The sequence below is a fragment of the Mobula birostris genome, chromosome 13 (genome assembly GCF_030028105.1).
Source record: "Mobula birostris isolate sMobBir1 chromosome 13, sMobBir1.hap1, whole genome shotgun sequence".
Lineage (NCBI taxonomy): Eukaryota > Metazoa > Chordata > Chondrichthyes > Myliobatiformes > Myliobatidae > Mobula > Mobula birostris.
Genome location: NC_092382.1, coordinates 45,732,596 through 45,746,714, shown reverse-complemented (window position 1 = coordinate 45,746,714; position 14,119 = coordinate 45,732,596). Strand labels below are relative to the sequence as shown.

The 14,119-nt window shown below is 44.5% G+C and overlaps 1 protein-coding gene across 3 annotated transcripts in view; it reads right to left on the bottom strand.

Annotated features, from left to right (window-relative positions):
- LOC140206763 (NACHT, LRR and PYD domains-containing protein 3-like) overlaps window positions 1-14,119 on the bottom strand; it is a 37,311-nt gene that overhangs the window by 22,754 nt on the left and 438 nt on the right. Inside the window, exons 1-7 of one of the 3 annotated variants that reach the window (XM_072274968.1) lie at window positions 13,979-14,113; window positions 10,640-10,802; window positions 6,444-6,540; window positions 4,138-4,497; window positions 3,402-3,568; window positions 214-385; window positions 49-114 (exon numbers count right to left, since the gene is read on the bottom strand). In XM_072274968.1, coding sequence (XP_072131069.1) covers window positions 49-114; window positions 214-385; window positions 3,402-3,568; window positions 4,138-4,497; window positions 6,444-6,453 — 775 coding nt within the window. In that variant the 5' untranslated portion in view covers window positions 6,454-6,540; window positions 10,640-10,802; window positions 13,979-14,113. Of the gene's footprint in view, window positions 1-48; window positions 115-213; window positions 386-3,401; window positions 3,569-4,137; window positions 4,498-6,443; window positions 6,541-10,639; window positions 10,807-13,978; window positions 14,114-14,119 lie in introns of those variants that run through there. The other 2 variants (XM_072274966.1, XM_072274967.1) reach the window with 2 other exon arrangements.

The window sequence follows — 14,119 nt, the reverse complement described above, 5'->3', positions numbered from 1 at the left end:
CAGTGTAACATTTGAGATGTGGTTTGAACTTAGCATTTCATCACTCACCTATCAGATGAGTGGGTAACTCAGATAAGCCTTGGGCGATGTTCATGTATTCCCATGGACCAGGACCTGTTTAAATCAAAAATACGTCAATGAAAACAGAGCTAAAGTAATTTAAACTGTTTATTTCAATATGGCTTTGTGTTCACTGCGTGTTTTTTAACGTACCGAGCTCCTGTATTTCCTTCAATATTCTGTCCAACTTTGGTAACTCAGTCCTCCACGTCACAAAGGATTCCCACATCGCCCTCCGGGCCCTGGAGCCTTTGCCCATCACCAAACGGAGGAAGAGTGTGGAACTCTCTGTCCGGTTTCCCTTCTCTGTCAGTTCAGTGACTTTCTATAAAAGGAAACAATGAATTTATTGTGGAGCAGACAGACAGACATGGAGAATGTGGAGGAAAATATCTGTTCATGGCCCCAGTAGCTTCAGAACTGATGCAGTCACTGGGCTGCTGCCTCATCCTCCCTGTGTTCAGTCATTAACAGAGAAACAGTAACTGAAGGAAATTTTAAATGAATAGTGTGAAAGAATAAAGATTTACTGACACCCTGCAGTCGATGCAACGTGCTTAATTTCCTCAATCCGTCAATGTGCAACATTACATCAAAAAGATGTAACAAAAAGAATGGAAAGATTGAGATTGAGAGAGTGAAAAATGGATGGTGGGCATCACTGAATCGTGACTGAAAGAAGATCCTAGTTGGGTGTTTACATCCAAGGATAAATATTTAATCGAAAGGATAGGCAGGTAGGTGAAGGATTGCATTGACTCTGTTGTCATAAAAGGAAAAGTACTTAGAAAGAGGTAATATCGGATTGGATGATGTAGATGTTAAGAAAACGCATAGGTAAAATGAACCTGATGGAAATTATGTACAGGCCTCTTAACAGTAGCTAGGATGTGGGCTACTAATTCCAATGGGAGAGAGAAGAGGCATGTAAAAAGGTCAATGTTAAAACAGTCATGGGGAATCTCAATATGCAGGTAGATTTTGGAAAATCAGGTCAGTGCTGAATCCCAAGTGAAGGAATGTATAGAATGCCTATGAGATGGCTTTTTGAGAGAAGGTTATGGTTGAGCCCACTATAGGAAAGGTGGATCTGGATTCTGTGTTGTGTATTAAACCAGATTTGATTAGGGAACTTAAGATAAATAAACCCTTAAGAGGCAGTGATCATAAAATAATAGAACTCACGCTACGGTTTGAAAGGGAGAAGGGAAAGTTAGATGTGTCAATGTTACAATGGAATAAAGGAATTACAGAGGCATGAGAGATGAGCTGGGCAAAAATAAACTTGAAAATGGCACTAGCAAGGACAATGGCAGAGTAGGAATGGCTGCAGTTTCTGGAGAAATTTGGAAGGCACCGGATAGATAATCCCAAAGATGAAAAATTATTCCAAAGGATGGTGGACAGTGTCTGACGAGGAAGTCATTGCAGCACAAAAGCAAAGGAGAGGGCATAGAGTATAGCAAAATATCATGGAAAGCTGGAGGACTGGGAAGCTTTTACTAACCAACAGAAGGCAACTAAAAAAACCACAAGTAGAGAAGATATGAAATATGAAGGTAATCTAGCTAATAATGTAAAAGAGCTCACCAAAAGGTTCGCCTGATATATATGCTCTTTTAGGACAACCTATTGATTTTTGGGGTCATGAGATAACAGCTTTGTGCGTGGTAGTTCATGTCTAACCAATCTTAAAGCTTTTCCAGGAAGATACCAGGGAACTTGATGAATGGATGGAAGTGGGTGTTGTCTACATGAACCTCAGCACGGCATTTGACAAGGCACCACAAAGGAGGCTGGGCAAGAAAGTTCAGCTGCTCAGCAGTCAAGGTAAACTGGTAAATTGGAAAATTGGATTGGACAATGGCTTTCTGGAAGACGACAGAGAGTGGTTATAGACCATTACATCTCTGACTGGGAGTTTATAACTCGTGCGGTGCCACAGGGATCGGTGCTGGGTCCATTGTTGATTGTCATCTATATCGATGATCTGGATGAAAATGTGGTTATCTCGATCAGCAAATTTGCGGATGACGTCAAGAGTGAGGACGTGTAGCGGACAGTGAGGAAGACTACCAAAGCTTGCAGTGGTGTCTAAAGCAGCTGAGAAATGCGCTGAAAAATGGCAGATGCAATTTAATGCAGGCAAGTGCAACGTGTTGCACTTTGGAAGGGTCAATCTTATACAGTGACCGATAGGGCACTGAGGAGTGTGGTAGAACAAAGTGATCTGGGAATACAGATCCATAATCCATTAAAAGTGGCAGCAAAGGTAGACAGATCAGAAAGAAAGTATTTGTCACACAAGCCATAAATGAAAATATTGAGTACAGGAGGTGAGTTATGATGTTGAACGTGTATGAGACGTTGGTGAGGCTTAATTTTGAGTACTGTGTGCAGTTCCAGTCACCTACTAATAGTACAGATGTAAAGAAGGTTGAAAAAATACAGAGAAAATTTACAAGGATTTTTCCAGCACTGGAAGATCTGAGTTAGAAGAAAGAATTGAACAGGTTAGGTCTTCATGCCTTCAAACAGGGAAGACTGAGGGGATTTGATAGAGATATACAAATTACGAGAGGGAAAGATAGGGTAAATGCAGGCAGGCATTTTGCACTGAGGTTCAGGGGTACAACAACAAGAGGTCAGTAAAGGATGCAAGGTGAAAAGTTCAAGGGGCACGTGAGGGGAAACTTCACTCAGAGGGTGGTGAGTGTGTGGAACAAGCAAGTGGTACAAGCGGTTAACAGAAGTCTGGATAGATACATGAATGATAAGGGTATAGAGCACCATGACCCAGTGCAGGTCAATGGGAATAGACGTTTTAAATAATCCGGCATGGAATAGATGGGCCAGAGGGCCTGTTTCTGTGCTGTACTTTTCTATGACTCTGACAAGTCAGCTACTCATTGTTCAGGAACTCAGATGGAGACCAGACCAGCTGTGGTTGGCAGGTTTCCCTCCTGCAAGTACCGCAGTGAAGCCAGATAGCCCAATTTTAATATTCATCCTGGATTAGTGAGCTGAGGTGAATTTGACCGACGATCCCGATAAGATGTGAAATTAGTTTTAGACTGAATGTCTGTTCAACAGCCCAGATATGCGGCCACTGCTCGTATATCACACTGATAAATACAGCAGGCGTGAGAGGAAAAGGTGACACTGAACCTGTCGTTCCCAGTGCTCCCCACCTTAACAGCTGAAACCAGATCTGCGAGAGACAAGCTTGAGCTAAAAGTCTCCACTGTCATGTACAACTCCTAGAACGTGCAGCAGATTAATATTGATCACTATTCCCTCTGATACCAGCAGTTTGGTGACAATACACTAAATACACTCACCTCATTTTCTTCTCTACTGAAGTGTCCCTCCTTTGTCAACATCCAACCGAGTCTTTCAACCTTTTCTTCAATCGCTTGTTCCAGTCTGTCCCTGTAGAAATTTGTCAGCTGGTACAGTCGATATTCACCCACCTGCGCCAGGAGGTCAGAGATCGTAAACGCTGGCGCTGTGAATATAAAAAGAGAATGTAGACACAAACTCAAATATCGCTTGTCTCCACCGCTCTCACCCAAATTAAACCAATCATGTCTTGAACCTCAGTATTCACCTGCCTTCAGCTGGAAACAGAGATTTTATCCTAATCTCTGACACTGGCCTTAAAACCGACCCAACACCGCTCTGGGCATTATGTTACCAGAAGGACCACATTTACGAGAAACCTGTCTCTCCCACCATCCCACCCACTCACCTATTTCAGTTTAAGATGGGCAATAAATGTTCGGACTGTCAATAATTGTCACTTCCCAGAGATACTCCCTACATCCTGGTGAATACATTTCCCGTCATTCACCTCCTGGAAATATTCCCTTATCTGGAACACTGCATTTCCTCCAATACACAGCCTGGAAAACAGAGCAGGTAGTACATGCCTAGTAGTGGGTTAACAGGTGCCTCAGTAAGCCAGTTGTACCACACCCATACATTTCCCCTCTCTAGTAACCCTCCAACAAGGCCTCACATTTTCCCTCCTCCCTGCCGCATTCTGTGAACACATCATGCTCATATTTCACTCACCTGCTCCTGGTTGGGGACTTGACAATTCCGTGTTTAATGAGTCTCCGAGCTGACAGACAGTCGCCTCACTTGTACCGGTTCCAGGGTCCCGATCAGTGTTCCTGACGTCACTGTCTCTGGGCTGACAGACAGTCGCCTCACTTGTACCGGTTCCAGGGTCCGGATCGGTGTCTCTGACGTCACTGTCTCTGGGCTGACTTTGCTCTCCCTCCTCTGCGGCCGGACCACATTCTATTGGGACATTGCTCTCAATCTGACCCTGCTTTGGTACCTTGCTCCCCGTGTCCCGATCATCTTTCCTTGGTGAGCTGCCTGGTAAAAACCTCTTGAGTACTTTCCGTACATGATTTAATTTCCCACCTGAAATATGTGATGAATTGCAGGTTATACTAGAGTGATTTAGAACTGAGAAGAACTGATTGACAATGGGTGTCTGCAATGGAGCCGAGACTCTGGCTGACCTGATTTGGACTGGGACTGTGCTGGTGAATGTGAACCACACTTCTTGCTAGCTGACCCTCCCGATAAGCTGCTGACCAGACACATCCACTCCCAGAAAACAAACGGGGTAGACACCGTAATACTGATCTCCAATACACAGTAGTTGAACACACTGATGACCAGGACATCTTAGTGGAACCAGGAGATATTACTGCAATTATCTTCCACAAGCTAAAATCTCCTAGGGCCACTTACTGTCCAGACATCTGTGTCACACACAGACCAGCAACGGGATTACACATGGTCCGATCTGCTGGATCACACTTTCTCCAATCGCCTTGTCACATGATGTCCAGTCCCCTTGGTCACTGACTGACCATTGGCTTAAGATGCACATTGTCAGGTCTCCTGGGTCACAGACTGACCATTACCTTGAAATCTATGCTGTCCAATGCCCTGGTTCCCTTTCTATCCCCTGCAGGATGATCGTCATGTAACAATTTTGCAGGTCATTGGCAAAGTCTCCCTTAGAGAGCTCTGTGTGTAGTATCAGTTGCTAATCTATAGGATGGAAATGATTATGCTGGAAAGAGTGTAGTGGAGAATGACCAGTATGGTACTGGACTAGGGTGTTGGGTTTTCTGTTATGTGGATCGGCTGGGACAGTTTGCCCTGGAGCACAGGAGCTTGAAGGGTGACTTCACTCAATTACATAAAATAATCAAGGGTGCAGATACAGTTGATGGTCACAGTCTATTTCCCAGGGTAGGGGAGTCTCGGACTCGAGGGAAGAGATTTGAAAGGGACCAAAGGGGCATTTCTGTATGTGCAGGGTGATGGGTATAAATTACGTGCAGCCAGATGAGCCTGCTAACACTAATAAAATTACATTTTTAAGAAGATGTTGCTGGAAAAAGGATAGAAGTCAACTCCGAGGATAATTTGAGGAAAAACTGCATGAAATGGGGCAAGCTCGAACATTTAGATCAGCATGAATTAGTTGGGCCAAAGGACCCGTTTCCAGGCTATAATCTCTGTTTTATTCCAGCTGGAATCACAGAGTTGAGCACAATCACAATGCCTACGGGAGACAAAGACAGTTGGTTATTGGTTATACTGGGTTTCCCATCAGAGATCCTGGGAATTTAAATCCAGGTAGCAGATCATCTCCATAGGGAAATATTCAGAAATCATGTTCACTATTTGTCCACAGCCCAGGCATTCATTGGGGTATTAAAAATCTGAAGCAGACCACATGTTTATCGACAGTGAGCTGAGCATCTGAAGCTCAGCTTTTCCCAACACCGGCAATGTTCTCGGCTCAGCTACAGAAAACAGATTTTGGAAACTCCCCTCCTCACCATTGCGCAGCAGACAAGGAAACCAGGGGATTGATACCTGTTCTTCCAAAATCTGAAATGTTGTGTTATCACACAATCTCTCATATCCTGGAAATGCTCCAATCATCAGGCATTGAGCTTTTAGAATAAAAGCTGGAGATGTCTTACACATCAGGGCCTGTCTGAATGTGAAACAGACCCTGATCCTGGACATTTACATAACCCACAAGACTGCTGTGACATTCCTGTCTGTGTTTCACTCACAACCAGCTGATTCAGGACCTCCTGGTCCTTTCACTTAACTTAAGCTTTGCAAGGTGAGTGGAGTGATTTGACCATTATCGGTGTCAGGTCCCTGCACTGGAACTGTTAGATTATCAATTACTCAAGGCCGCTTTACCAGTGGGATCAATGACCCTGACGAAACTTCTCTGTGCCCTGTTAGCACCTGTGTAAGTTTCTTCATCTGATCTACTGTGGACAAACACAACAGAAGTTTAATTATAAATATCCCAGTGAACATACCTGTAGCCATTCTGATTCTGACTAACAATTGTTGATTGTCGTCTTCTTGCTTACATTTTGGTCCCGGTGCAGAAAAGCTCCGCCTGCTGGTGATGCCCTGAATTACACACAACAAGCAGACAGTGAGTCAGGGAGAGTAAAATTACCTTGCAAATGTGACAGTATCGCCATCTGCTGTATCAGAGCAACATTCCAAACATTCCTCGTTGCCATCAACTTAAACACTATGTCTGTATGTCTATCCAGTGATACCTAACACATCCTACTGATAGGGACACAGAGCAATACAGCAGATACAGACGCTCAGTCCGACAAGAAAATGCTGACGATATTGCCCACAGAGATGGTCCTAATTTCCTGTGTTCCATTTCCTTCTTGGCATTTTCATTCCATCTACACATCACAACTGCTTCTGGAATTATACAATTGTGCCTGCCTCGTCCACTTCCTCTGGCAGTTGTATCAACATCATCACCAACCTCTGCATGAAACCATTGCTGATTGTGTCGGTTTTGCAATCTATTTACTACTCCTCTGCACATTTAGATCCCCTATAAGCTATGATAATCTTCATCATTAGCACCATCTACTAATTTTGTGTCATCTGCAAGCTTACTAGTCAAGTCTTGTGCATTCGCATCCAGATCATTGCTATCAAATAGGAAGAAACCTTCAGCCACCACTCTTCGCTTGCTGCTTTCAAGGTAATGTTTGAATCCATCTAACTTTCTCTCTCTGTACCGCATGGGGCCTTATCTTCCAGACCAAGCTGTCATGTGGCATCTTGTCAAAGGCTTTACTGTAGTCCAATGTACAACATCCACTCACCCACCCTCATTGACAACCATCTTCAAACATCTTAAAAATGTATTGTTGAACACAACTTTCCATGCACAATGCCATGGTCACTCCTGATCAGACTCAGCAGATCCAAATGTTGGTAGATATTCTGTGTGTGACTGGTCCACATTGTGGAAAATTTTCTCTGTCATCTCCCCTTCCATTCTCTCTACTCATCAACAAATAGCCAAAGTGGCAACCTATAGTAAGATATTGTTTCTCCAAATGCTCAAAATTTCCTTTCCAAGCGTTTTCCGATGACTGATGTAACACTCACTGGATTTTCCCTTTTCCCTTTATAGAATGATGGAACAAAAGATGCCATCCTCCAATCCTGTGTTACTGCTTCTCTGGCCGGAGAGGACACAAAGATCATTGTCAATACCTCTGAAAACTCCTTACTTCCTGTCGTAATGTGCTGTACATTGGGAGCTTCATCAACACCTCTTTCTTAACATTGCTGTGCTCCTATGCTAACGTCACAATCACAGTCTATCTCATTGGTAACTTTGAAGCAAAGCATTCATTAAGCACCTCACCTATCACCTCATTCCATCTTTGCTCATGAGCAGTCCTACCCTCAATCCTTCTGTACTTCACCCATGTGGTGAAACGCCATGGGGCCTTCCTTAATCCTACTCACTAAGAATGTCAAGTCCCCTTTGAACTCTCAATCCCTTCTTAATCTCCTTGCTGGCTACATTATAATTCTCCAGAGCCTTGCTTGAATGTTGCTTCCTAAAACTGAATAATACTTCATTTTTCCTAAAGGTCCGCATCTCTTGTGAACCATGGTTCGTTTATATGAACATTCTTTCCCTGTCTGTGGGACGAATCTATCCAGAACCCCATATCAGTGTTCCAGAAACAACTTCCCAGTTCCATTGTGCAATGCCCTGACAAAATGTTTTTTCCAGTTTATCCTCCCAAGTTGCTATGACTACCATTGTAATTATCCATCATTAAATACTGTCCCATATCATCTGCTACCATCCTTGTCCATGATCATTATAAAAGTTGGGGTGTTGTGGTCACCCATCTGACCAGCATCATTGCCTAGTACTAAACACAGTATGGCATCTTCTCCAGTTGGCCCATCCACAGACTATGACAGGAATCATTCCTGGACACACAACACAATCTGCCCCATTGACACACTTTGAAATGACAATTCTGTTGGAATACTTTATCCTGCTTGGTTATTTCTTCAAAGGAGAATTGGTTGATATTGTGTACCCGGATTTTCAGAAGGTGTTTGACAAGGTGCCACACATGAGGCTCCTTAACAAGCTATGAGCCCATGGTGTTGCAGGAAAGATCCAAATATGGATAAGGCAGTGGCTGATTGGCAGGAGGAAAAAAAGGAGATACAGGCAGCCTTCACTGACTGACCCCCGGTTGCTAGTGGTGCTGGGACCGATTTGTATATGCCAATGATTTGGATGATGGAAATGAAGGCTTTGAATGAAGAAAGGCCTTGATCGAGTGGATGTGGAAAGGATGTTTCCTATATTGGATGAGTTTATAGACTGGCCTCAGAAGAGGGGCATCCTCTTAGAAAGGAGATGAGGGGTTTTTTTTTTTGGCCGGAGAGTGGTGAATCTGAGGAATTCTTTGCCACAGGCAGCCGTGGATATTTAAGGCAGAGGTTGCTAGATCCTTGACTGGTCAGGGCATGAAGGGATACAGGGAGAAGGAAGGAGACTGGGACTGAGAAAATTGGAACAGCCATGATAAAATTGAAGAGCAGATGTGTTGGGCCCAATGCTGCTCCAATAACTTATGGATTTAGGTGGGGCGCCAGAGTGATGTCACATGTGGGTGAGAGCTGTTTAATGGATGTTTTAAATTTCAGCAGGACAACGAAGGAAACAACGGGTTTCATCACTGAATCCAATGTTTTGTGATTTAAAGTCCCCTGCCAGGTGCCCTGCTCTACCATGTTGTCCGTAGAGTGGGCAGTGTGACCTATCTCTCGAGCTGGGTCACAAAGCCCCAATGTTTCTGAGGAGGACTTTCCAGAGTGATCTGGTCTGGGGTGGTTCAGTCAGTGCAGTGTCTCGTTGTTTAGTATTTTCAGAAACAACAGTTTTACTAATATACACCGGAATTGCCAGCAGGGTAAAGACATGTTCATATCAGTTAACTGAAGACCTCTCGTCCCTGTGGTCCTTGTCTCCCGGCAATCTAAACACCCCAACAGTGTAGGTACCCCTTCATCTAAAAATGAGTGAATCATTCAGTTAGCTGATCCCTGAGAGGAATTATATTTGTTGGTGGTTAAAATTGGTCCAGATTTGGCTGGATGGAGTTAATGCAGAGTTCGGGGGTGTCACAGTGAAAGAACCGAACAGCCAGATCCTCTACGTTGTCCCTCCAACCTCCGGCCACTGGTGGCGCCGTGGGGACCTCCTGCAAATCACAGCACAGGGCCAACCCCAGCTGTTGCTGGCGGATCTCCTGGTTGGGCAGCGATGAGGAAGGGAATGATCTCGGGTTTGTGTAAATCGAGGGGCGGATGCAGTGGGAAAGGGCCAGGACGGAGCCAGCCAGCTGGACAGTCTGGGCCGGGGATGTAGGATCAGTTCGTTCTGGCTCCCCAAGCTGTAAGAGTGGATTTGTTTATGTGTATGGGTGTGGGATAAATGGTGGGAAAGTTGTGGGGCTACTGGCAAGGTGGAGGGAGGTTGGGGATGTGGGTTATCGGACACAGTGTGACCCGGGAGGATGGGTCCTTGGCCAGATTAAGTTGTAAACAAGGGAGGATCTGGTCCATTGTGTCAGGCAGCTTTCTGGAAGCAACAAATCTCCCTTTATATCACTGTCTAATCTTGCTGCTAACATTGTGTTTGTCACAGAGCCCAGAGTCTGGGAACAGCAAGATGGTAGGAAGCAGATGGTGATGATGGGAGGCTGTTTATTGGAGTCAAGGCCCGTGCCTCGTGGAGTTCCCCAGGGTTACACCCATTGCTACTTGTCATCTATGTCAATAATCTGGTTGATAATGTACAGGGTATGGATCGTGAGTGTGCAACAAGTAATTTCAAACAATTACTTCTTTTTGAAAGATGGTAAATATAAACAGCCCTCTTTCCCTCTCCACACTCAGAACCGACCAAAAGCTACTTCAGAAGATGCAAGTTCTTCAAATGAGCAAACACTGAGGGAACGTGTGTGAGTTTAAAGAGCTGGGATACTGACAGTACATTACCAGACCTGGAGTGATTGCAACTGGGTCTGACAGATGCATAACTTGTATTTCTGGGCACATTCAGTCTCACCACAACTATTCCCTGCCTTACTCTGTACAGATATGTAATGTCTAAAGGACCAGTGTTTGAGTAAATGAGACTCACCAAACTTTCTCCTGATGAATCACTGGATTCTCCGAGTCAGATGGGTTCTCTCCAGTTGATGCTCTCAATCCTCAGGCTGGTTCACTTGTTGCTGTTCCCTCGTCTTCAGTCGTGGTTTGCTTCCAGTTGGGGTTTTTCTTCCAATAAATCTCTCAACGCAGGTCTAACTTTAACATGAAAGATAATGAAGTACGTTAACAATACAAAGGAGAACAAATATTTCTGCTCACTGAAATCTAAACATTGAAGACAAATATAATGATCTCAGTGAACAAGTCTGTAATTGTCCCTGACACCTCACAAAACCTGATAAGGAATAGGAAGGAGTCATCATTCAGTCATGGTAAGACATGAGATGTAGGAACAGAATAAGGTGATTCGATCCATCGAGTCTGCTCCACCACTCAACCATGGCGGAGATTTATTCCAACACCGTATTCTTGCCTTCCTCCTGTAACCCTGAAGCTACTTAGCAATCACGAATATATTAATCTCTGTCATAAATATACCCAACTAACAGTCTCAACCAACCTCTGTGGCAACAAATTCCACAGATCAGCCATCTTTTGGCTGAAGAAATTTTTCTCATCTCAGTTTTAAAGGGAAGCATCTTTATTCTGAGTGTGTTGTCAGATCACAGACTCTCCGTCGAATGGAAACATCTTCTCCATGTCCACTGTATCCAGGCTTTTCAGCATTCAGTAGGTTTACTTAACCACCTCCCCTTTCACCACCCCGCCTGACCTCCATTGAGCACAGCCCCATAACCATCAAATGCTCCTCATTCATAAAGCCGATCATTCCTGAGATTATTCATGTGAATCTTGTTAGCAACAACTACACTGAACACATTCCCAAGTATAACAGACAATCAGGAAATGTAAACCATTCCAGTGTGAATGTAATAAAAATAAACTGGAATCACCAGAATCACTCAACAGGTAAGGAACTGCTGTGGGCAGAGCAACAAATTTAACGATTCAGGTTCACAATCTTTTGTCAGAATGGATTCACAATTTCCCATTTTTAGTGCAGATCTCCAGCAACTTGAATTTCTGTTTGATTTCCACTGCCTGACAGACAGGTAACAGCAAGGAGGAATTTCCAAACACAGTTCAAACACTGAACCCCCAGGTCTATTTTGACTGGTGCTGTGACGCCAAACCAAGTTATCAGATGATTGAAGCTAATGAGAGAGATAAGGGAGACAATGGAGAAACGTTCAAAATGTTAATGAGAGAGGAGAGAGACATTAACAGAAAAGAGACACAATTCAGAATATTGACAGACCGGTTGCTATGAACCTGAACTGTTTGAAGTTTGATGGACAGGCGATACCTCTGCAGGGGTATAAAAAGAACAGGTTCGCTAAGGCACAGGACACACCACGAGATCATGAGATAACGAGACCCTGGAAGAGCGGTGTGCCCCCATAAGTTGGTGGGAGATTTGGAGGTCGGTTCGCGGGAACTGACCATAGACTCACAGGGTGTAAATGTACGATCGGTGGGAGCCTGGTGTGAATGTCCGCACTTGCCTGGGTGCCGGGATCACCACGGAAGAACGGTCGTATCCGGAACGGAGCGGTCACAGTCGGTGACCACAGCGGGATAGAAGACATAAAAGAGTCTGCTCGAAACCAACTGCGAAGAACATCAAAGGTCTGCCTGAATCAAATTTGCATCCCCCCCCTTCTCTCTCTCTCTCCAACGGCACAACAGCGATTACTGCGAACTGCACTAAGCTCAACTGAACTCTGCGTCACTTAAGACTGATCATTTTACCCCTAGACTGCGATAGAGCTTGGTTTGATTCCTATTACCCTAATTCTGTGTACATGTGTGTATTATCATTGCTAACCTGTTGCATTTATGTCCTTACGATTAGAGTACTGTGTTACTTATTTCTTTAAAACTTTATTAGTTCCTAGTAACCCAGACTCCAATGAGTGGTCCAATTCTGCTGGTTTGGCAACCCAGTTACAGGGTACGTAACGGTACAAACACAGAACAGCCCATTTAATCACAGCCTCTCCTCGTGAGGGATGGAATACAAACTCATTCTCTCCTCAGATTAACAGCCATTGCTTCCAAAGGAACTCCAGAGACAAACATCTGATCCCAGGCCAGGAATATTCACTCAACACCTCATAAACCCTGGCAGCTTGATCCCCAGGTCCATTTTACTTTGATCTAAAACTGTGATATCCCAGGACCCAACCTCACAGAGTCACACAGCTGAATCTGCCACTTACCCACCCTGAGAGTCTCACACATCGTTCCCGCATCTCACACTGGGTGGTGCAATCCGGGATTTCCCCACAACCAATGTCCAGCTGCTCGAAATTTCTGCTTCATTGCAGCAGGATGAACATCCAGCCCCACCTGTAGAAGCACTAACCAAAGTCAAAGCCAAAACACCAACAGTTCCATATCACAGGATTATTGTCCAAGCACCAACTCTCCCAGTGCTGTTTGCTGCCAGTAAAAATGCTGCAGTGTGTCAGCCAGTCACAATTCAATAACTAGCATCTCCACACCAATACACAACAGAACTGGTACCTGATGACCCTCTGGCATTCCAGCTAACAAAAACTGATTCTGGAAATAACTCAGCGAGGCCAAAGGTGTAAATGAACACTTCACAATGAAGACAAGGTTAGAAGAAAGATTGCTGATATATAATACTGAGGTGGTAGGATACAGGGTGGACTGAGGTTAACCCAGATGGCTGATGTATATTGCTGAACCAGGGGAGGTGGGGTTAGGAGACTGGACAGAGGTTGAACAAGATGGGCAGGGATGAGCAGATGGAATCAGGTGGGAGAAGGGATCAAGGACAATCACTGATGGTCCTCCAGCAATACACAGATACTGAATGAATAGTACACACTACTGTATAAAAGATAGCAAAATAACAAAGTTAGAACAAACAACAAGAACTTAGTCATATATACTTTGACCCTCACCAAATTTTTATCAACACACCATAGAAAATTTCCCATCCGGACACTTATCATTTTTGCATGGTAACTACTCTGCCCGTGTCTGTGAGGAACTGCACAGACCTTTGGATACAGATCTTGTCTTGTGCATACTGCACCAACCACCGTCGCTCGGCCCTTAACGTGCAGGAGCAATGTGTGGTTAAGTGCCTTGCTCACGGACTCAACACTCTGCTTGGACTGAGGCTCGAACTCACGACCTCAGATTGCTAGTTCAACAGGTTAACCACTTGGCCGTGTGCACATCACAAAAACCATTCTCCCCTCTAGAGTTCCCAGTCTGTCAGTGAAATCAAAGATCCCCACAATTTGGGATGTTCTCCTTTTTCACCCACCCCAAACAGGTAGAAGACACGACAGCCATGAAGCTCAATGACAAATGCGAGGAGCCTCAGGAAGCGAGGCGAGTTGGGGGAAGTTAATGGGACTCAGTGGCCAACATCAGATTTTACAACACAACATGGAGAAATATCATC